This window comes from Pseudophryne corroboree, chromosome 7, assembly GCF_028390025.1.
Source record: "Pseudophryne corroboree isolate aPseCor3 chromosome 7, aPseCor3.hap2, whole genome shotgun sequence".
Taxonomy (NCBI): Eukaryota; Metazoa; Chordata; class Amphibia; order Anura; family Myobatrachidae; genus Pseudophryne; species Pseudophryne corroboree.
Window position 1 is genome coordinate 145241131 of NC_086450.1, and position 22885 is coordinate 145264015.

General features: G+C 46.1%; 1 protein-coding gene across 1 annotated transcript in view; it reads right to left on the minus strand.

Moving 5' to 3' along the window:
- DARS1 (aspartyl-tRNA synthetase 1) overlaps positions 1 to 22885 on the minus strand; it is a 311292-nt gene that overhangs the window by 32816 nt on the left and 255591 nt on the right. Inside the window, exons 10-12 of the mRNA XM_063933716.1 lie at positions 11905 to 12016; positions 10002 to 10136; positions 6293 to 6440 (exon numbers count right to left, since the gene is read on the minus strand). Of these exons, the coding sequence (XP_063789786.1) occupies positions 6293 to 6440; positions 10002 to 10136; positions 11905 to 12016 (395 nt within the window). The remainder of the gene's footprint in view (positions 1 to 6292; positions 6441 to 10001; positions 10137 to 11904; positions 12017 to 22885) is intronic.

Sequence of the window (22885 nt, forward strand, 5' to 3'; positions counted from 1 at the left end):
AGAGATTTACATACGAAAGAGGCGTGTCCTAGCTCAAATCAAAATTGCAATGTAAAAATTAAGTTGTCTAGCATTAGTAGGCTACAAGTGTGTCCTCATACATCTAGCGTCAATACGCCATGCAGCGAAAGATGTCTTGCATGAGTGAGCCACCTGGTCCTATACAACTCTAACGTCAGGCTTTTTTTATTTTCCCCGAAAATGCGTCTTAAGGCCCGTACACACTGGACGATATATCGGCCGTCCTCTTAAACGGCCGATATATCGCGGGTCCGTCGGCCAGTGTGTACGGCCGATACGTCTGTGAACTCCGTCGTTCACAGACGTATCGCGTCTGCCCCGCAGCACAGCCGACGGCCAATATATCTACCGATAATAGGATTTTGGTACTTACCAGTAAATCCTTTTCTCCTAGTCCGTAGAGGATGCTGGGGACTCCAAAAGGACCATGGGGTATAGACGGGATCCGCAGGAGCCTGGGCACACTGAAAAGACAAACTGGGTGTGAACTGGCTCCTCCCTCTATGCCCCTCCTCCAGACCTCAGTTATAAGAACTGTGCCCAGGAGAGACGGACATTTCGAGGAAAGGATTTTTGTGTAAACTAAGGGCTACAAATATACCAGCCCACACCACAAACATACCGTACAACCGGAGTAACAGTAAACCAGATAACAGTATGAAATAACAACAGCAACAAGCTGAAAACCAGAAATACACAACCCGTGTCTAAACCACGTTAATCAACATCAGCATCCCCTACGGACTAGGAGAAAAGGATTTACAGGTAAGTACCAAAATCCTATTTTCTCTTACGTCCTAGAGGATGCTGGGGACTCCAAAAGGACCATGGGGTTTATACCAAAGCTCCAGACCGGGCGGGAGAGTGCGGACGACTCTGCAGCACCGACTGAGCAAACGCAAGGTCCTCATCAGCCAGGGTATCAAACTTGTAGAACTTAGCAAAAGTGTTTGAACCCGACCAGGTGGCCGCTCGGCAAAGCTGTAAAGCCGAGACGCCTCGGGCAGCCGCCCAAGACGAGCCCACTTTCCTGGTAGAATGGGCTTTCACTGACTTCGGCACCGGTAGCCCTGCCGAAGAATGAGCCTGCTGAATCGTACTACAAATCCAGCGTGCAATAGTCTGTTTCGAAGCAGGATGACCAATCTTGTTAGAAGCATACAGGACAAACAGCGCCTCAGTTTTCCTGGCAACAGCCGTTCTGGCGACGTAGATCTTCAAAGCTCTCACCACATCCACAGACTTTGGAACCGTCACAGCATCCGTAGCCACCGACACCACAATAGGTTGGATAATGTGAAACGAAGACACAACCTTCGGTAAAAATTGTTGACGAGTCCTCAATTCCGCCCTATCTGAATGAAAAATCAAGTACGGGTCTTATGAGATAAGGCTGCCAACTCAGACACTCGCCTGGCAGACGCCAGTGCCAACAACATGACTACCTTCCAGGTGAGAAACTTCAACTCAACCTTACGCAAAGGTTCAAACCAGGGAGACATGAGAAACTGTAAGACCATGTCAAGATCCCATGGAGCCACAGGAGGCACAAACGGAGGATTGATATGCAATACTCCTTTCACAAACGTCTGAACCTCAGGGAGGACAGCTAATTCCTTTTGAAAGAAAATAGACAATGCCGAAATCTGCACTTTGATGGAGCCCAATTTCAGGCCTGCATCTACACCTGCCTGCAAAAAGTGGAGAAAACGACCCAAATGAAAATCTTCTGCAGGAGCCATTTTAGTCTCACACCAGGAAACATACTTCTTCCAAATACGGTGATAATGTTTCGCCGTAACCTCCTTCCTAGCCTTAATGAGAGTAGGAATGACCTCCCCGGGAATACCCTTACGAGCTAAAATCTGGCGCTCAACTTCCATGCCGTCAAACGCAGCCGCGGTAAGTCTGGAAACGCGCACAGACCCTGCAACAACAGGTCCTCTCTTAGAGGAAGCGGCCAAGGATTTTTTCACAAGTAATTCCTGAAGATCCGGATACCAGGCCCTTCTTGGCCAATCTGGAACGACGAGAATCGCCTGAACCCTTGCTCGACGAATAATCCCCAGTACCTTTGGAATGAGAGGAAGTGGAGGGAACACATACACCGACTTGAACACCCACGGAGACACCAGGGCGTCCACCGCACTGGCTTTGGGGTCTCTTGACCTGGAACAATACCTTGGTAGCTTCTTGTTGAGACGAGAAGCCATCATGTCGATCAACGGAATTCCCCAACGCTTCGTCACCTCCGCAAAAACCTCTTGGTGAAGAGCCCACTCTCCCGGATGGAGATCGTGTCTGCTGAGGAAATCTGCTTCCCAGTTGTCCACTCCCGGTAGGAAGACTGCTGACAGGGCGCTCACGTGTTGTTCCGCCCAGCGAAGGATTCTTGTGGCCTCCGCCATTGCCGCCCTGCTCCTTGTTCCGCCTTGACGGTTTATACCTCGCCTTTATCAGGAGATCGTCCAAGTACGGGATAATTGTAACCCCTTGCCTGCGAAGGAGAACCATCATTTCTGCCATGACCTTGGTGAAAATCCTTGTGGCCGTGGAAAGCCCAAACGGCAACGTCTGAAATTGGTAATGAGAATCCTGTACCGCAAACCTTAGGAAAGCTTGATACGGAGGATATATCGGGACGTGTAAGTAGGCATACTTTATGTCGACTGACGCCATAAAGTCCCCCCCTTCTAGGCTGGCAATCACCGCTCGAAGAGATTCCATCTTGAACTTGAAAACCTTCAAGTATGGATTGAGGGACTTTAGGTTCAGAATCGGTCTGACCGAACCGTCCGGTTTCGGCACCACAAAAAGGCTTGAGTAGAACCCCTCCCCCCGTTGAGACGGGGGAACGGGAACAATGACCCTCTGATGACACAACTTTTGTATTGCTGCCAGCACCACCTCCCTGTCCGGAAGAGACACTGGCAGGGCCGACATGAAAAACCGGTGAGGGGGCGTCTCCTGAAACTCCAGCCTGTAAACCCTGAGATACAATCTCTAGAACCCACGGATCCAGGCCCGATTAAACCCAGACCCGACTGAAGAACTGCAGACGGCCCCCCACCGGTACGGACTTCCCCAGGGAAGCCCCAGCGTCATGCGGTGGACTTGGTAGCGGCAGGGGCGGACTTCTGGTCCTGGGCGCCTGACACTGCAGGCGACTTCTTTCCCCTTCCTCTACCTTTTGAAGCGAGAAAGGACGAACCTTTTCCTCGCCTGTATTTATTCGGACGAAAGGACTGCATCTGCTGATGTGGTGCCTTTTTGTGTTGTGTGGGAACATAGGGAAGAAAAGACGACTTACCCGCAGTCGCGGTAGAAACCAGGTCAGCCAAGCCGTCCCCAAACAGGACATTACCTTTGAAGGGTAAAGCTTCCATAGCTCTCTTGGAATCGGCATCAGCATTCCATTGATGGATCCACAGCGCCCTCCTGGCCGAAATCGACATGGCATTGGCTCTTGACCCCAAGAGACCAACATCCCTCGCCGCATCCTTCAGGTAATCTGCAGCGTCCTTGATATAACCAAGAGTCAAAAGAACAGTATCTTTATCAAGGGTATCCATATCAGCAGCTAAATTCTCAGCCCATTTAGCAATAGCACTACTCACCCATACCGACGCCACAGCAGGTCTGAGCAATGCACCCCTATTAGTGAAAATGGACTTCAGAGACGTCTCCAGCTTGCGATCCGCCGGATCCTTGAGAGCTGCCGTGTCAGGAGACAGAAGCGCCACCTTCTTAGACAAACGAGATAAAGCTTTATCAACATTTGGAGACGCCTCCCATTTTCCCCCATCAATAGAAGGGAAAGGATACGCCATGTAAATCCTCTTGGGAATCTGCCACCTCTTGTCCGGCGACTCCCAAGCCTTTTCACAAAAAGTATTCATCTCATGAGAGGGGGGAAACTGCACCTCAGGTTTTTTCTCTTTAAACAAGCAAATCCTTGTTTCCTATACGGCAGGTTCCTCAGAAATGCGTAACACATCCTTTATAGCCACAATCATGTACTGAATACTCTTAACTAATCTTGGATGTAAAGGAGCCTCAGTGAAGTCGACATTGGACTCAGAATCCGTGTCGGTATCAGTATCTATCACTTGAGTAAACAGCCGCTTTACCGACCCCGAAGGGGTCTGTACCTGCGACAAAGCATCCTCCATGGATTTATTCCACACCTGTGTCTGTGACTCAGATTTATCTAACCTCTTTGACAAAGAAGCCACATTAGAATTAATTGTATTCAACAGTGCAAGTAAATCAGGTGTCGGCTGACCCACATCTGCCCCCCCAATAACCTCCTCCGGTGAATAACATTCAGCCTCAGACATGTCGACAGAGTATCGACCCACCGACACACACACACACAATGCCTCAGCCAGGGGACAGGCCCACAAGGAAGCCTGTATAGAGAAACACAGAGGGAGTATGTCAGCTCACACCCCAGCGCCCATATATCCCCCCAACGAATATATGTACCAGCGCTGCTTCAATAACACTAAATCTGCACCACCTACTGAGCCACCCCCCCCGATAAGCTCCCCCTTACTTTAGTGGAGCTTGTGGAGGTCCCGGACCAGCGTCTCCTACATGCCGCGTGTGAGGAGAAATGGCGCCTGTGAGCCGCGCGGCTAAGCTCCGCCCCCTCCCGGCGCGCTTCAGCCCGCCAAGTTTAAAATCTTGAAGATGCCGGCGGGGGTCCCGAAAACGGTGCCGAGGCACCGAAAAAGCATCTGCCGGCCCTACAAACCTCAGTAACATGCTGTCCAGAGTGCCCCCCACCCAGCGCCCTGCACCCTGTGAGTGCCGATGGAGTGTGTGTGTGTGGGAGCATGGAGCGCAGCGTTACCGCTGCGCTGTACCTGGTTTACTGAAGTCTTCTGCCGTCCTGAAGTCTTCTGTTCTTCTCATACTCACCCGACTTCTGGCTTCTGTGAGGGGGGTGACGGCGTGGCTCCGGGAACAAGCAGCTAGGCGCACCAAGTGATCAAACCCTCTGGAGCTAATGGTGTCCAGTAGCCTAGAAGCAGAGCCCTTAAACTAAGAAGAAGTAGGTCTGGCTTCTCTCCCCTCACTCCCACGATGCAGGAAGCCTGTAGCCAGCAGGTCTCCCTGAAAATAAAAAACCTACCAAAAGTCTTTTCCAGAGAAACTCAGGAGAGCTCCCCTAGTGAGTGTCCAGTCAGTCCTGGGCACAAAGTCTAACTGAGGTCTGGAGGAGGGGCATAGAGGGAGGAGCCAGTTCACACCCAGTTTAAGTCTTTTCAGTGTGCCCAGGCTCCTGCGGATCCCGTCTATACCCCATGGTCCTTTTGGAGTCCCCAGCATCCTCTAGGACGTAAGAGAAATATTGGCGCGTCGCTGTGTGTGTACGGGTGGTCCCGTACACATGCTGCGGCGGCCGGCGGTGATTGACAGCTGAACTGGGCGGGCGTGTACACACGCCCGCCCAGTTCATGACATCAGTCCCCGACGGATCGGGCAGTGTGTATGCTCAACACACTGCCCGTTCCATCCATAGATATATCTGCCGATCAATTGATCGGCAGATATATCTTCCAGTGTGTACCCACCTTAAGTCGCAACACAGGGGACTGATCTGATTCATTTGACATAAGACACTTGTATATTATGTGTGACTGAGTCTGTATACGGAAAAAAGCTGCAGCTGCTACATTGTAGCAATTCGTATACAGCTTCAGAGAGTCAGTCGCACAAAGATATACAAGTGTCATACACCAGATTAATCAGCACAGGCTCCTTGCGGGTCCTAGTTGCGTTGCAACTACAGTTGTGTCCTCCTACAGTGTTGCATGCGATGCGAACAGTACAACAGAAGGAGTGGGGGCAGCCGAACTGAGCAGCGGGCAGCAGTCCTACCTCTGCTCGCTCTTCCAGGGTGCTGGCGAGGATTGTGTAGCAGGCGCCTGTGCTCCTGCTACCCGTTGGTTTATAAGGGGGGAGGCGGCAGTGGTCGCAGGAAAACAATAGCAGCAAAAATATAAGAGGACACATACAGTATAAGGGTGATCCGCCGAGGTTCCTTGCCTCCCCCTGTCCTCTCTTTCCCATACAGCTACACTATAAAGTGAAAGTCTCAGTAAAGCATTTCTCTATCTGCAGTATGATTCTTTATACGAATATAGCAATTTACTGGATGCTAATGTTACTACTACTATTTGCTCTGTTACTGCTATGTCTCCTTAATTCTGTTCTATATATGCAGAATAATGACCGCGGATCAAGTTAGGACTTCTATTACCTTTCCTGCAATCCCTTAAATATCTGAACCAGGGTTTCTGCAATCACATCCACAACTTCATGATAGTGATAGTTAAATGCCATCTCAATATCCAGGCCGACAAACTCCGTCAGGTGCCGATGGGTGTTGGAATCTTCTGCACGGAATACTGGAAAACAGACAGAATTCGGTCAGTAACCTGGAAACCACAATCCATACAAAGAGCAGACACTCATGCAGGAGGGACTAGCAGAGCTAAAAACTGCATTTAATGATGCCATTTGATGGAAAAATCTGATAGCTTTTCCTGATACATTTTTTTATTTAAAATTACATTTATCTGCAATTAAATATTATAAAGGGGGCACCCGTACTAATAACAAATCAACCTTTACTCTTCTATGTCATGGCATTAAACATTCCTTTTGAGGTGGTTATAAATGAGGCTGCACACACTCAATGTATGATCACAAGACTTTTGCCATTTTAAACCCATTAGCTTGTGACTGACATAAAAGCTGCACACATACAGTCCACAGGAGACAAAATCCCCACAGTGAAATTCACACTAATGAGCATTAGGTACAAAGATAATTTGGAAGCCGTTAGCGAAGAGAAGTCGTAAATGAAAATAACATTATTATAAAATATTCAGATGGTATAACCACATATCAAAGATGAAATGGGCCTTTGCAGTAATAAGGACAGTCCATGAGAGGGCGCCAAGTCCCTCTAGTATGTTTGACACCAGAACGGTTAAAACAATTCCAAAGTGGCTGTATAACAACTATTGCTGAATGCTTTGTACTCCAGTGTGACAATCTACTGTATTTATACCAGGCCTGAAGATCTCCAAAGCTGATGTTCATAGGGTAATCATCATTACATGACTCTGATAGAGATGCTTAGGACATGATTTATTAGGATTCGGTTGGGATCCTGCAGTCGAAATACCCACGCCGGAATGCCGTCACCATTCGGACTGGCATCCCGAATAGGGTCGCAAGCCTGGTGACGGGATCCCGAGCAAACGTCTTCCGTCCAGTCTCACAGGTAAACAGCGAGGGAGGGGGGGGGGGGGGGGGGGAGGGCGAGTGTTCGCTTTAAGCTGCGGGGGTAGGGTAAAGTTTAGGCTGCGGGCTGGGTGGGGAAGGGGGGATGTTAGGTTTAGGCACCCCCCATGGGGAGGGTTAGGGTTAAGCTGCGGGGTGTGTGGGGGGGTTAGGTTTGGTTTAGGGACCACCGGGGATGGTTAGGATTAGGCTGCGGGGGAAGTTAGGTTTAGGCTGCTAGCAAGGTGGTTTAGGGGGCCATCGGCGGGATTCTATACATCGGGATGCCGCAGTCGGTATTCTGACCGCCGGCATTTCAATCCCAACCTGATGTATTATGTAGGACAAGTGTATTCATATTTTAGCCATTCAACAGATGAATGTTATTAAAGTTTATCTGTTTTGTTTCAGTGCTATATACAAAGCCCGGCAAACTAAATGAACCCTTTTGTCCCACTATGAGCAGTGTCAATGACAGCCAAAGCATCAGACTATACTGTAGAAACCATTCTCATTCTGTTAGGACAGTCCATACACACAATTGCAAGAGACACAAACAACTAGTTTAACAGGGATTTACATACACAAGGTTCAACAGTTTCAGAACGCCCCTATTTTTGCAGTTTTTACTGAAATTTACGCAGTTTAATGTCTTAATCTACTCTAAAAGTATAGAACAGAAACAAGTGGAGAAAAGAGCAATCATAGAATCATTTAGTTTAACAAAATTGAATCTACATTTTCGACTCATAAGAGTAGCCACCTCTTGCAGAAATAACACATTTGTGATATTCTTCCTAAAATGGAAATCAAATATTGTTTGATGAGTTCTTCCTAAACATGTTGCAGAAGTTCCCACATATGTATTTCACTTGCAGCTTTGCTTTACCCTCCTGTCCAGTTCATCCCAACCTAGCTCACTGGGATTTAAGTCTGGAGACTGTGCTGACCGTTCCATGATTTCAAGCCTAAAGTCTTGTTCTTTTCCCCAAAGACAGTACTGGCACAGCCTGGAGGTATGTTTTAGGTTGTTCTATTGGTGTAGGATGAGGGTACTGAAAGGTGCAGCAAAATTCTCTGGTAGTCCTTTTGCTTCAGGGTGCCAGCAACACTGGGAAAGTCGCCCACTTGGGATTCAGCAAAAGAGGGCCAGACCACCATGATTCCTTCTCCATGTTTGGCAGTTGGCATCACAGGGGTTTATTTTCTAGGCAGTGGCTTGCAAAACCAGCGCTTCCCAGTGTGTTTGAGCCTGAATTTAAAAGGGCAGTGTTTTTAATAGGAAAATGTAAAAAGTTTGGGCATACACATCCAGGGAAACAGTGACTCGTAAAAAAAACCCACACACTGAGGAACCAACCTTTCACCTACTTGATAGCATACCATAATCCTGCGTGATGAACCAAAAATTTCAAATTCTGAATCATCGGTCAATGGCTCAAGCAATCCTTTTTTTCATTGCTGCAGAACAGCTGTAAGTTCTAAACACAATACATGTTCCCTAATAATTAGTTCTTTTTTAGAACTCTGATATGTACATTATTATTGGGGTATTGCTAACGCAAGCTTATGTCTTTAACCTCAGTTTACAGTTTACCTTCGCACCATTACAGATTATTCATTGGACTGAATTGCTTAAATTTCAACAAAAACTGGACAAATGAGTTTTCTAAAACTACTTACTGAAAGAGAGAATATGTGTGTGTGTGTGTGTGTGTGTGTGTGTGTGTGTGTGTATATATATATATATACACACATATACATACACAAATATATATATCACTGTATACCCCCTTATTTGTTTATTTTATTAAATTATTGTTGCACCTTTCCAAAGTGCTACTATTGCTAATGCCAATATTTTTCCTTCAGGCACAAGAGGTTCATTCAGGGATAATTACGGAATCATTATATTTGTTAAGATCTGCCAATTATGCAGACATACATTTTGGTTTCTCACTTGTTTTAGCCTGGAGAAATATCTGCGCTTAGGATTACACACAATATAGATGTTCTGTATATTGGCCCTCATTCCGAGTTGTTCGCTCGGTATTTTTCATCGCATCGCAGTGAGAATTCTCTTAGTGCGCATGCGTAATGTTCGCACTGCGCATGCGTCAAGTAACTTTACTAAGAAGAAAGTAATTTTACTCACGGCTTTTTCGTCGCTCCGGAGAACGCATTGTGATTGACAGGAAATGGGTGTTACTGGGCGGATGTACGGCGTTTTAGGGGCGTGTGGCAGGAAACGCTACCGTTTCCGGAAAAAACGCAGGCGTGTCTGGAGAAACGGTGGGAGTGCTTGGGCGAACGCTGGGTGTGTTTATGACGTCAGCCGGGACCGAAAAGCACTGAATTGATCGCACAGGCAGAGTAAGTCTGGAGTTACTCAGAAACTGCTAACTCGGTTTTGATCGCAATATTGCGAATACATCGGTCGCACATTTAAGATGTTTAGATTCACTCCCAGTAGGCGGCGGCTTAGCGTGTGTAACTCTGCTATAATCGCCTTGCGAGCGAACAACTCGGAATGAGGGCCCTTGTCATGTACTGTAACTCCTAGTATATCATGGTATGATTCTGCCTGACGCCACTGTAATACTGTTCCTCATATGAATCCTTTTGCTGGAATCTGAATAATTTTAAAGGTAAATTAAATGGTCATATTTAACCCTTACCTGGCCCAATACAAAACACCTTCTCAAAATCGGCACAAATACACATTTGCTTGTAGAGTTGTGGCGACTGGGCTAGGTAGGCGCTGGTTTTAAAGTAGGACACAGTAAACACATTGGCTCCTCCTTCACTGGCCGCTGGAAAAGCAAAATAAACGCACAGTTAGACGATTATGTTAAGGATACACTTCAAAAATAAAACGTAAAACTATTTCTAGAGTGTTCCCCTGAATCTTTCTAGCATCATTTGTCTGGAACTTTTCCATACATTTCTCAAAGGGCTGTTAAGTTTATGTAATAGATAGTATGAGCTTATGGTATCTTGTTTATCTAGTAATTTTATAAAGCTGTAGGACAGAAATGAAAACTAATAAAAAGAACCTAATGCGTGACAAGATGAGTTATGAAGACAGTGAACTTTTCATACAACAGTAGATTTCATGTACACCGAATCATGGGTTTATTCCAAAAGCAATGACTTCATGCTAGGCACCCAGCCTGTTATGTCATGTCAGCAGGAACGTCTCTTTTGAGAAATCCCCATTTGGGAAAGCCGACATTGGTAAACACAATTCACAAAACACATCTGTGCGAGTATTAATATTAAAAACTATGGACTATACTCCCTGATAATGCACTACTTGTAATTACTTCATGGCAACTATGACAATGGGTTATAGGTAGTGGTTCCCAAACTCAGTCCTCAAGGCATCCTAACACTCCAGGTTTTAAGGATGTCCATGGTTGATGGTCAAATCAAATTGACTGAGGTACTAATGCCTTTTCGGACGCTGTAATATCAATGTGTGGAAAGCTGACAGTCTGTCAGTTGATAATTTGCCCAATTTAGTAATTACTTACCTGGAATTACTTGTTTTTAAAACAATCTGTTGATTCTTTCATCTTAATACCTACAATTCTGAGATTATCTGCTCAGACTGGCAATTTTTAACTGTTTCTATAGAAAAATGTTATTTCACTTAAACAAAATCAAATACACTAGTTGGTTTATTTTTAAACTGTGTTTCTCCCAGATAATTATTCTCTGAGACCGATTTCTTATCTTTTTTGTATTTCTTTTAGTATCATGATTAGGGAAGCCAATCCCGGGCCATTTTTTCAATCCCGGATATCGGGATTGAAAAATGGCCAATCCCGGGATTCCCGGGATTGGCTTTTAACTCTGTGGCCGCCCCCTCGCCCCACCCCACCCGCACACATTACTAACCATGTACCGAGGGCGGGCAGGTGGAGATCTCTTCCTGCACTCCCTCAGTGCACGGCTGACGGTGCAGCGTGACCTCACGCTGCACCAGGGGAGCAGGAAGGAGGAAGCCGGGCAGTGTCTGAGCGTCCTCTGGACGCACACAACACTGATCCCTCAATTGATCCCTCAATCCCCGGGATTGGACCTTCCAATCCCGGGATTGAATCCCGGACGTTTTTGGCCCTAAATCCCGGGATCCCGCCGATCCCGATCCCGGGATTGGCCACCATAATCGGGATGTTGATCAGATCTGATCCCACCTTGTTTTCCCTTTTCCTTCACTTGGTCTATCCTGCAAACCTAAGGAGAAGATGTGCACAGGCATCTGACCCAGCAGCTTAACTTGTGCGTTCCTGAGTACAACAGAGAAAGGCAAGCCCCTGCATCAATAGCGTAAAACTAAAAACCCTACTTGCCTGGACTGACTAAAAATAGGAAGAAAAACACAGGGAGAGAGTATGAACGCCCATTCATACAGTCAGGGGGAGTGTTAAAAGCTACCTTACTTTACCTATTTAGTATGGAGCCTAACCATTGTAAAGGCTTCCACAGATAATGAAGCAGCAACACAACATAAACTTCAGAGCAGATATGACTTGTTTGACGTTGAGGATTATACATTGTTAGCTTATTACGTACCAGATATAATTTTAGGAGTCTGTATTTCCACAAATCCTTTTCTGCTCAGAGTCTCACGGAATAGCTGACATACACCTGACTGCAGGGTGAACACAGCATGACTTGTGGATGTCTGTGAAATTAATAGAAGCAGTGAGCGACATATTTACACAGCCAGCAGTTCTGTCTCCCTCATGTAGCCACACTAACGTACAGATAGCCTACAATCATTCCATTATTATACAACCAGAGGCATCACAAGGTGGGAGTGAACAGCACCCAGGTGTCACCTTTCCAATGGGTGACACCAAAATGCAAGCTCCTCTGTAGTGACCGCATCTGGATCCTGTCACTGAAGGAGTCAGCAGTGCAGCCAGAGTCTCTGGGGGCAGCCCAGCATCTCCTCCAGGAACACTGGGCACGCCACTGGAAGGAAGTAACTGGAGCCTCCCGCAAGGCCACATACCTGGCGCAAAAGGTGGGATGCTTACTGCACCGGGTGCCACTTCTGTGTACACCACCGATTTTACTGAAAATCTACAGGTTTCCCCTTCAACACTAAGGAACATGGTGTCTCAGAAGTAAACACACTTCAGTCAACGGGTTCTAGTGTGACCGTTCTGTGGAATTTGTATTTTCTACTCCAAATTCTAATCTGTGAGGAGTTTGCATGTTTTTCTCCAGCTGCTATCTGTGTTGATTTTGAATGTTCTTATCCAGGTGTTATCTGTATGGAGTTTGTATGTTCTACTACATGTACTGTGCGTGTGGAGTTTGTATGTTCTCTTGAGAGTGATGTATGGTGTTCTCATCTAGGCACTATGTCTATGGATTTTGAATGTTCTCATCCATATGTATGGAGTTTGTATGCTCTCTTATTTGTGCTACCTGTGTGGTTCTCCTGTGGGTGTTATCTGTGTGGAGCTTGTATGTTCACATCCAGGTCAAATCTGTGTGAAGTTTGCAAGTTTTTCTTTAAAGCTACCAATCAGCATATTTCAAAGACTATGCTAGATACGACAGAAGTTGATTTGGGCAACCTTTTCACTTTATCTCTCTCCTAGGCTTGATATATCTCCATTTCTGTAAAAGATTTCCGAGAGCCATCTGGTTGTTCCTACTGACTGCTAGATATTTCAGTGGGCCTAAATATTTTAGGGAAGAGTTTTTCAGAGGATTGTACAGGGTAATTGGGGCACCCCACCTAGATACAGGCAACACCTCTCGTGAGACTTTTAAATTGTATTTCTTAGTGATGTCATTGAGATTAATAGATACCACATAACACACTAATCTTTAAATATAGTGAGATCGCTTTCACCTCATCTTCTTTTCTAGATATACAGACCATGACCACAAGACTGCTGATAAAATTCATATATCAGTCATGCAGAACACGCTTAAACCTTATTTACTTCTTTTCATACACGTCAGAAAGATTTACACTTCCCTATTTTATAACTGAGGTTAACATCGGTTGAACTTTTGCTACACACAAACTGTCCTTTATCTCCGTAACATGACTGACGTAACCTCCTGATTTAAGATCAGAAGAGACAGCTCAACACAACAACCGCATGCAAGAGGAACAATAACAACGTCTGAAAATGATTTAGACATTATTAATAGACAACCTTTGCTTGTTCAGCAAGCTGGGACTTGTAGTTCCAGGGGTCACCCAGCGCTGCTTTAGAAGAAATGTATTAGTCATTTATCTCAAAATAAAAATGACCCCAGTGTAAAAGTTTATGGAAATATGGGGTCTATGTACTAAGCCTGGGCGAGTGATAAAGTGGATGGAGACTTGCACTTCATCTTTCTCCAAGTCTTAGTACATAGACGACCCTTATACAGGTGAAACTCAGAAAATCAGAATAGCGTGCAAAAGTTAATTTATTTCAGTAATTCAACTTAAAAGGTGAAACTAATATATTATATAGACTCATAACATGCAAAGTGAGATATTTCAAGCCTTTATTTGTTAAAATTTTGATTATTGTGGCTTACAGCTTAAGAAAACCCCAAATCCAAAATCTCAGAAAATTAGATTATTACATAAAATCAATAAAAAAAGGATTTTAAATACAGAAATGTCGGCCCTCTTAAAAGTATAATCATGCATATGGACTCAGTACTTGGATTGGGCACCTTTTGCATTAATTACTGCCCTAAGTGGCGTGGCATGGATTCTATCAGCCTGTGGCACTGCTGAGGTGTTTATGGAAAACCAGGATGCTTCAATAGCGGCCTTCAGCTCTTCTGCATTGTTCAGTCTCATGTCTCATCTTTCTCTTGGCAAAGCCCCATAGATTCTCTATGGGGTTCAGATCAGGCGAGTTTACTGGCCAATCCAGCACAGTAATCCCACGGTCATTGAATCAGGTTTTGGTACTTTTGACAGTGTGGGCAGGTGCCAAGTACTGCTGGAAAATGAAGTCAGCATCTCCATAATGCTTGTCTGCTGAAGGAAGCATAAAGTGCTCTAAAATGTCCTGGTAGAGGGCTGTGTTGACTCTGGACTTAATAATGCACAGTGGACCAACACCAGCAGATGACATGGCTCCCTAAATCAACAGACTGTGGAAACTTCACACTGGACTTCAAGCATCTTGGATTGTGTGCCTCTCCATTCTTCCTCCATACTCTGGGACCTTGGTTTCCAAATGAGATGCAAAATTTGCTCTCATCAGAAAAGAGGACTTTGGACCACTGAGCAACAGACCAGTTCTTTTTTTCTTTAGCCCAGGAAAGACACTTCTGACGTGGTTTTTTGTTCAGGAGCAGCTTGACAAAAGGAATACGACATTTGAAGCCCATGTCCAGGATCCGTTTGTGTGTGGTGGCTCCTGATGCACTAACTCCAGCTTCAGTCCACTCCTTGTGAAGCTCCCCCATGCTCGCCTTACCTGAACCCCATAGAGAATCCATGGGGCATTGCCAAGAGAAAGATGAGAGACATGATACCGAACAATGCAGAAGAGCTGAAGGCCGCTATTGAAGCATCCTGGTCTTCCATAACACCTCAGCAGTGCCACAGTCTGATTGAATCCATGCCATGCCACGCCACATTAAGGCAGTAATTCATGCAAAAGGGGCCCAAACCAAGTACTGAGTACATATGCATGATTATACTTTTCAGAGGGTCGATATTTCTGTATTTAAAAATCTTTTTTTTTTTTTAAATTGATTTTATGTAATATTCTAATTTTATGTGATTTTGGATTTGGGGTTTTCTTAAACTGTAAATCACAATCATCAAAATTCTAACAAATAAAGGCTTGAAATATCTCACTTGCATGTAATGAGTCTACTGTATATAATATATTAGTTTCACCTTTTAAGATGAATTACTGAAATAAATGAACTTTTGCATGATATTCTAATTTTCTGAGTTTCACCTGTATTTGAGATTATTAAACAAGCAAAGCATTGCTCTTGCTACAGTAATTCATCTCTTTACATAAATATATTTAAAAGATGACCAGATTAACTTTCTATTTCATCCCCTCTTCTCGGAGCAGTAGAGAACCCCATCAGTGCGCTCCATTATTGGAACAGCAGTGATGCCTTATTTGGGAAAATTATTGTAATTAGGGCAGATAAACAGAGATGAGGAGACCCCTGCCTATAAGGAGAATTTGCTAACATACTGTCGTGGGAGTGAAAAGGAACCCAGCATATGGCATAAGTGAGTTAACTGATCTTGAAATGCATGTGGTCACTTTAATCTTTCCATCTACTGTACTGCTCAGGACAACTGAAAATAACAGAAAAAAATAACCATGTTTTCAAAACAGTTGCACAAAAATGCTATGCAAACACAGCTTGTAGATTAAAAGATCGACAGTCTAGATATACAGTCAATAGGTTGACAGTTAAATGGACAACAAGGATTTAGGTTGACAGTGTCAAAAGGTCAACACACAAAAGTACAACATGTTCTTGTGTTATTTTAGCCCTAATCCTAACCCTCCCAGTAGTACATAACCCTAACCCATCCTCTTCTGCAGCCTAACCCTTCGCAAGTGCTTAACCATCTACTCCAGCAGCATAACCCTAACTCTACTAAGTGACTAACCTTAACCATCTCCTACAGAAGCATAAACCTAACCCTCCCCTCAAGCAGCATAACCCTAACCCTCCCAATTGCCTAACCATCTCCTCCAGTAGCATAACCCTAACCTTTCCCTCTAGCAGCATAACCCTAACTCTCCCAAGTGCCTAACCCTAACCATCTCCCCCAGCAGCATAACCCTAACTCTCCCCTCTAACAGCATAACCCTAACCCTCCCAAGTGCCTTACCATCTCCTCCAGCAGCATAACCGTAACCCAAGTGCCTTACCCTAACCATCTCCTCCAGCAGCATAACTCTAAACCCTCCCAATTGCCTAACCCTAACCATCTCCTCCAGCAGCATAACCCTAACCATCCCCCAAGTGCCTAACTCTAACTGTAACCTTAAAAATCCTGAAAAATCATGTGTTAACCTTTTTTTTGTGTCGACCATTTGACACTGGCGACCTTTTGCCCGCCAACCACTTAACTGTCGACATTTTGACCCTGTCGACCATCTGGTGTCAACCTACTGACTGTCCTCCATCAAGATACGGAAAATACTGAACACTTACAAAGATTGGACAAAATAATCTACATTTATACAAACGTCACTGATGTTATTCTTTATTGTGCTTGTTCTGCCAATAAGCTCTTCTAAAGGATACTTCCTGTGCACCCTCGTTTAGATGTATGGTACTCTATAATTTTAGTTGCCACTGAATGCTCCTCTCCATCTCTATAAAAGGTGTTAAACAATGAGATAGACACCAAGAAGTGATTGTTGAAACAAAAGGGTACAGCAATCTGTAGGTGTGAAGCACTTTACTGGTGAGACATTACGGTGAATCAGGAGCACATCAGCTGTGAAAGCAGAGCATCTTTTCAGGTAATTTTTAATTTAAATACAAAGAGAATGTGATAGAAGGGAAGGATAGACAGCAGAGAATGATTCTGAGTAAGTATCTACATGCTGTCTTATTGGCAGGGAGCTTGCAGGCTTCTCAGCCAAACGGAAGTCTCCAAGCCAGCTACTATATTTATGCGATTCGAACAAGCAAAAGGATTAACTGTTGCAAGTTCACCTTTAGTTAACCTACCACACTGAAAATAAATAAGGCGAGACTACAGAAAATAGGATTTTAATTACCTACCGGTAAATCATTTTCTTCTAGTCCGTAGAGGATACTGGGGTCCACTTAGTACTATGGGGTATAGACGGGTCCACTAGGAGCCATGGGCACTTTAAGAACTTGATAGTGTGGGCTGGCTCCTCCCTCTATGCCCCTCCTACCAGACTCAGTCTAGGAAACTGTGCCCGAGGAGATGGACATACTTTGAGAGGAAAGATAAGGATAGTGGTGAAATTCTGAACCAGCACACACAACAAGAGGAAAGCCAAGCTAACCAAAACTTGAAATAGGAACAGCAACGGCTGAACCAACATTACTCAAGTAACAGTGCAGGAAGAACGAAGCACTGGGCGGGCGCCCAGTACCCTCTACGGCAGGGCTGGCCAAACCGGTCCTCGAGATCTACCAACAGTTCATGTTTTCCAGGCCTCCTGGAGATCTGTAGAATTGTCAGTTAGGAATGAATGCAGCACATCTTAATTAGTAATGACTACACCTGTGCACCAGATAGGTGGTCTGGAAAATGTGAACTGTTGGTAGATCTCAAGGACCGGTTTGGCCAGCCCTGCTCTACGGACTACGAGAAAAGGATTTACCGGTAGGTAATTAAAATCCTATTTTCTCTTACGTCCTGGAGGATACTGGGGCCCTATTAGTTCCATGGGGATGTACCAAAGCTCCCAAACCAGGTGGGAGAGTGCTGAGGTTCCTGCAGAACTGATAGTATCGAACTTGTAGAACTTAGCAAACGTGTTTGAACCTGACCAAGTAGCTGCTCGGCAGAGCTGTGAAGCCGAGACACCCCGGACAGCCGCCCAGGAAGAACCCACCGACCTAGTAGGGTGGGCCTGTACAGATTTTGGACACGGCAAACATGCTGGATAGTAATAATAACGGAATAAGCATGCTGGATAGTAAGTCTGATCCAGAATGCAATTGTCTGCTTTGAAGCAGGACACCCAATCTTCTTGGGATCACGAAGAACAAGCAGCGAGACCGTCTTTCTGTGACTAGCTGTTCTTTTCACATACACCTTCAAAGCCCTCACAACATCTAAAGACTTTGAAGTAGCAGAGGTGTCGGTGACAACCGGAACCACAATAGGTTGGTTGATGTGAAATGCGGACACCACTTTAGAAAGAAATTGCTGACGAGTTCTAAGTTCAGCTCTGTCCTCAAGTAAAATTAAATAGGGACTTCTGTGAGACAAAACCCCCAGCTCCGACACGTCTTGTTGAAGCTAAGGCCAACAGTGTGACGGTCTTCCACGTAAGATATTTTAAGTCCACCTCCTGTAACGGTTCAAACCAGTCTGATTGGAGGAACTGCAGCACCACATTGAGATCCCAAGGTGCCGTGGGAGGCACAAAGGGAGGGTGGATGTGCAGAACACCTTTCAAGAATGTCTGGACCTCAGGGAGAAAAGCCAACTGTTTCTGAAAGAAAATGGACAAGGCCGAAATCTGGACTTTTATGGAGCCCAGACGCAGGTCCACATTCATGCCTGCCTGCAGAAAAAGCAGGAAACGTCCCAGATGAAAATCCACCGCAGAATAATGTCTGCTCTCACACCAAGAGACGTATTTCTTACATATACGATGGTAATGCTTAGACGTTACCCCCTTCCTGGCTTGGATCATAGTCGGGATAACCTTGTTAGGGATCCCTCTCCTGGCTAGAATCAGCCGTTCAACTTCCATGCTGTCAAACTTAGCCGCGGTAAGTCCTGATAGACGAATGGGCCCTGTTGCAGAAGATCCTCACGAAGAGGAAGAGGCCACGGATCTTCAAGGAGCATCTCCAGAAGGTCCGCGTACCAGGCCCTTCTTGGCCAATCCAGAGCAATGAGTATTGCTTGAACCTTTTCCCTTTTTATTCTTTTTAGAATTCTTGGGATCAGACGAAGTGGAGGAAACACGTACACCATCTGATAGACCCATGGGGTTGTCAGGGCATCTATCACCACCGCCTGTGGGTCTCTCGACCTGGAACAATATCGCCTGAGCTTCTTGTTGAGACAAGAGGCCATCATGTCGATCTATGGATATCCCCATCGACTTGTCAAGCACCTGAACACTTCCAGGTGAAGGCCCACTCCCCCGGGTGCAGGTCGTGTCTGCTGAGGAAGTCTGCTTCCCAGTTATCTACTCCCGAAATGAAGACCGCTGACAATGCCACAGCGTTTATTTCTGCCCAGGGGAGAATTCTTGACACCTCTGACATTGCTGCTCTGGTTTTCGTTCCGCCCTGTCGGTTTATGTACGTTATTGCCGTCACATTGTCCGACTGGACCTAAGTTGCCCGATCTTGAAGAAGATGTAAAGCTGCAGAAGGGTGTTGTATCTGGCCCTGAGTTCCAGAATGTTGATTGGAAGGATGACTTCCTGACTTTACCATCTTCACTGAAACTGCACCTCCTGAGTGACTGCTCCCCAACCTCTGAGGCTTGCGTCTGTGGTTAACAGAATCCAGTTCTGAACTCCAAAACTCCATCCTGCGACAAGGTGAGAAGACTGTAGCCACCACAGAAGGGAGATCCTGGCTTTTGGCGACAGACGGATCCTCTGGTGCATTTGAAGATGCGATCCAGACCATTTGTCCAACAGATCGAGCTGGAAGGGTCTTGCATGAAACCTTCCGTATTGTAGTGCCTTGTAAGAGGCCACCATTTTCCCCAGAAGGCGAATGCACAGATACACCGATACCCGGGTTGGCTTCAGGTCATCCCGAACCATCGACTGGATTACCAATGCCTTTTCCAACGGAGAGAACACCTTTTGTGACTCCATTTCCAGCATCATTCCCAGGAATGGGAGCCTCCGTGTTGGCTCTAGGTGAGATTTCAGAAGGTTCAGAATCCACCCGTGATCCTGGAGGAGTTTGGTTGAGCGACCAATGCTGTCCAGCAACCTCTCCCTGGAAGGCGCTTTAATCAGGAGATCTTCCAGGTACGGAATTATGTTCACTCCCTGTTTGCGGAGTAGAAACATCATCTCTGCCATCACCTTGGTGAACACCCTCGGTGCCGTGGAGAGACCAAATGGCAGGGCCTGGAACTGGTAGTGACAGTCCTGCAGTGCAAACCGTAGATAAGCCTGATGAGGCGGCCAGATCGGAATATGAAGGTACACATTCTTGATATCCAGAGACACTAGGAATTCCTCCTCCTCCAGACCTGAGATCACCGCTCTCAGAAACTCCATCTTGAATTTGAACACTCGTACGTACAGGTTCAAAGACTTGAGGTTCAGAATTGGTCTTACCGAACCGTTCGCCTTCGGTACTACGAACAAGTTGGAATAGTAACCCTTGTTTAGTATATGAGGTGAAACTGGACCAATGACTTAAGTCTGTACCGGTTTTTGGATGGCATGCTGTAAAGTTATACTTGTCTCTTGTGAAACTGGCAAGCCTGATTTGAAGAATCTGTGAGATGGGAGCTCTTGGAACTCCAGTCTGTAGCCCTGGGAAATAAGATCTATGACCCAGGGATCCCGGCATGAATTTGACCAGATCTGACTGAAGAATTGTAGTCTGGCTCCCACCTGACAGCCTTCCAGGCATTGCGGTCCACCATCATGCTGAAGTCTTTGAGGAAGCAGATCCCTAGCTCTGTTCCTGAGCACCTGCAGTTGCTGGTTTGCGTGGTTTACCTCTTGCGCCGCTGGAGGACGTAGAGGCATCTCTGGATTTGCCCTTGAACTTGGCCGTCCAAAAGGACTGTAACTTAGAAGCTGAATAAGTTTTCTTGGTTCAGGGGGCTGCGGAAGGAAGATACGTAGCCTTACCCGCAGCAGCTGTGGAGATCCATTTGTCTAGTTCATCTCCAAACAAGGCCTCTCCTGTGAATGGTAGGCCTTCCACGCCTTTCCTGGAGTCCGCGTCAGCAGTCCACTGGCGTAGCCACAAGCCCCTGCGTGCTGACACTGCCATACCAGTGGGGCGTGCGTTAAGTACACCTATTTCCTTTATTTGTTCTACCATAAAGTTTGCAGAGTCCTCTATGTGCTACAGGAGCTAAGACAACATCCCCCTAAATAAGGAATCTGACCCAGCAATTAGGTTACCTGACCATTTCACAATGGCTTTAGTGATCCACGCACATGCAATAGGCGGTCTTTGGGCCACCCCAGCAGCTGGGTATAATGATTTGAGTGTAGTCTTAATTTTACGATCAGCCGTGTCTTTTAGGGAGGCTGCACCAGGAACAGGCAATACAATTTTACATGACAGCCTAGTGACTGATGCGTCCACTATCGGTGGATTTTCCCATTTTTTTCCTAATCTCCAGAGGAAAAGAAAAAGATGAGAGCAACCTTTTAGGGATCTGAAATTTCTTATCAGGATTAACCCATGGTTCTTCAAACAGGGTATTCAATTCTTTTGACACAGGAAACGTAACTGAGGACTTCTTTACATTAAAATAAGATTCCTCACTCTCCTCTGACACCTTATCAGGAATATGCAGAACATCTCTGATAGCCTCTATAAGAGCCTCTATTCCCTGTGACAGAGCCACATCCCCCCCTCCAAGTCTACCTCACCCTCCTCCAGTTCTGACCCATCAGCGTCAGGATCAGATTGCAGGATATGGGCCAGAGATCGCTTTTGCAGACAAATGGGAGGGGACTGAGACGCTGTTTTGGGGACTGAGTTTCTGTTCATAAACTTATCCACAGTTTGTTTTAAGTATTGTGTCTCTTTTTCATTACGGGACAGTTTTGTAGAAAGAGTGGAAATCATTCCTTTGAGAGAATTAACTCACTCCGGTTCAGCCCCACTAGCTTGTGAACCCTGAGTACCCAGTAGTGATCCCCCTGATGAATCAGAACACTCCGCTGTACAAGAAACACACTCTTTGCCAGACATAATGTAAATGTGACAGCGCACACACGCAGGAAAAGGTTAAGCACGATTAACCCACAAAGAGCCCTTCAGGGAGACACAGAGTTGTTTGGAGCCAGCCCACACTGCGCCCTTACCGCTAATGCCAAGCTTAGCCGGGTCGCAGACTAAGTACCCTGATAGGGGACTTAGTACACTAATAGTCGCTCCCCCACTGCTATGACTCCCTGGTACCGCTGAAGTAATCTGGAGTCACACCGGAGGAGCTGCGCGTCCCTGTCCTGTCATCATCTGTGTCCACTGCAGATGGAAAATGGTGCTGGTCAGCTGCTGGATCCTCTCATAGTGAAGCCCCGCCCCTTCAATGGCGCGCGGTCTTCCCACTTTTTTATACTGGCTGAGGAATCTGGTGCTTAATGGAGAGAATCCGTTTTAAGGCTGCGTTGCCAGTCTGGGTACTGTGTACAGTGTACTGAGACGCAGTTGTGTACTGTGTCTGGAGACGCATTCCACCCGTTTAGAAGCCATGCGTCTCCGTACCCTCGTGCCGCCATAATGGTCGGTGCCCCGCTAACTGGGATGCCGGCTCAGTACTCACCACTCTTCATTCTTCTGGCTCTGTTAGGGGTGGCGGCGTGCTGCAGGAATGTACGCTCACCGTGGTAGGCTTGCGAATAGTTCCCTCAGGAGCTCAGTGTCCTGTCAGCGGGGAACGGGACCATTAACCCTTCAAGAGGTTGGTCCGTTTCTCCCCCCATCCCCCAGTCCCACGAAGCAGGCACGCTGGTGCCAACCAGCCCTGCCTGAAAACAACAAACAAAGAATATAAATGCAGATAACTTTTCAGGAGCTTCCTTCAGCGTGACTGGCTCCTCCGGGCACATTTTCTAAACTGAGTCTGGTAGGAGGAGCATAGAGGGAGGAGCCAGCCCACACTATCAAATTCTTAAAGTGCCCATGGCTCCTAGTG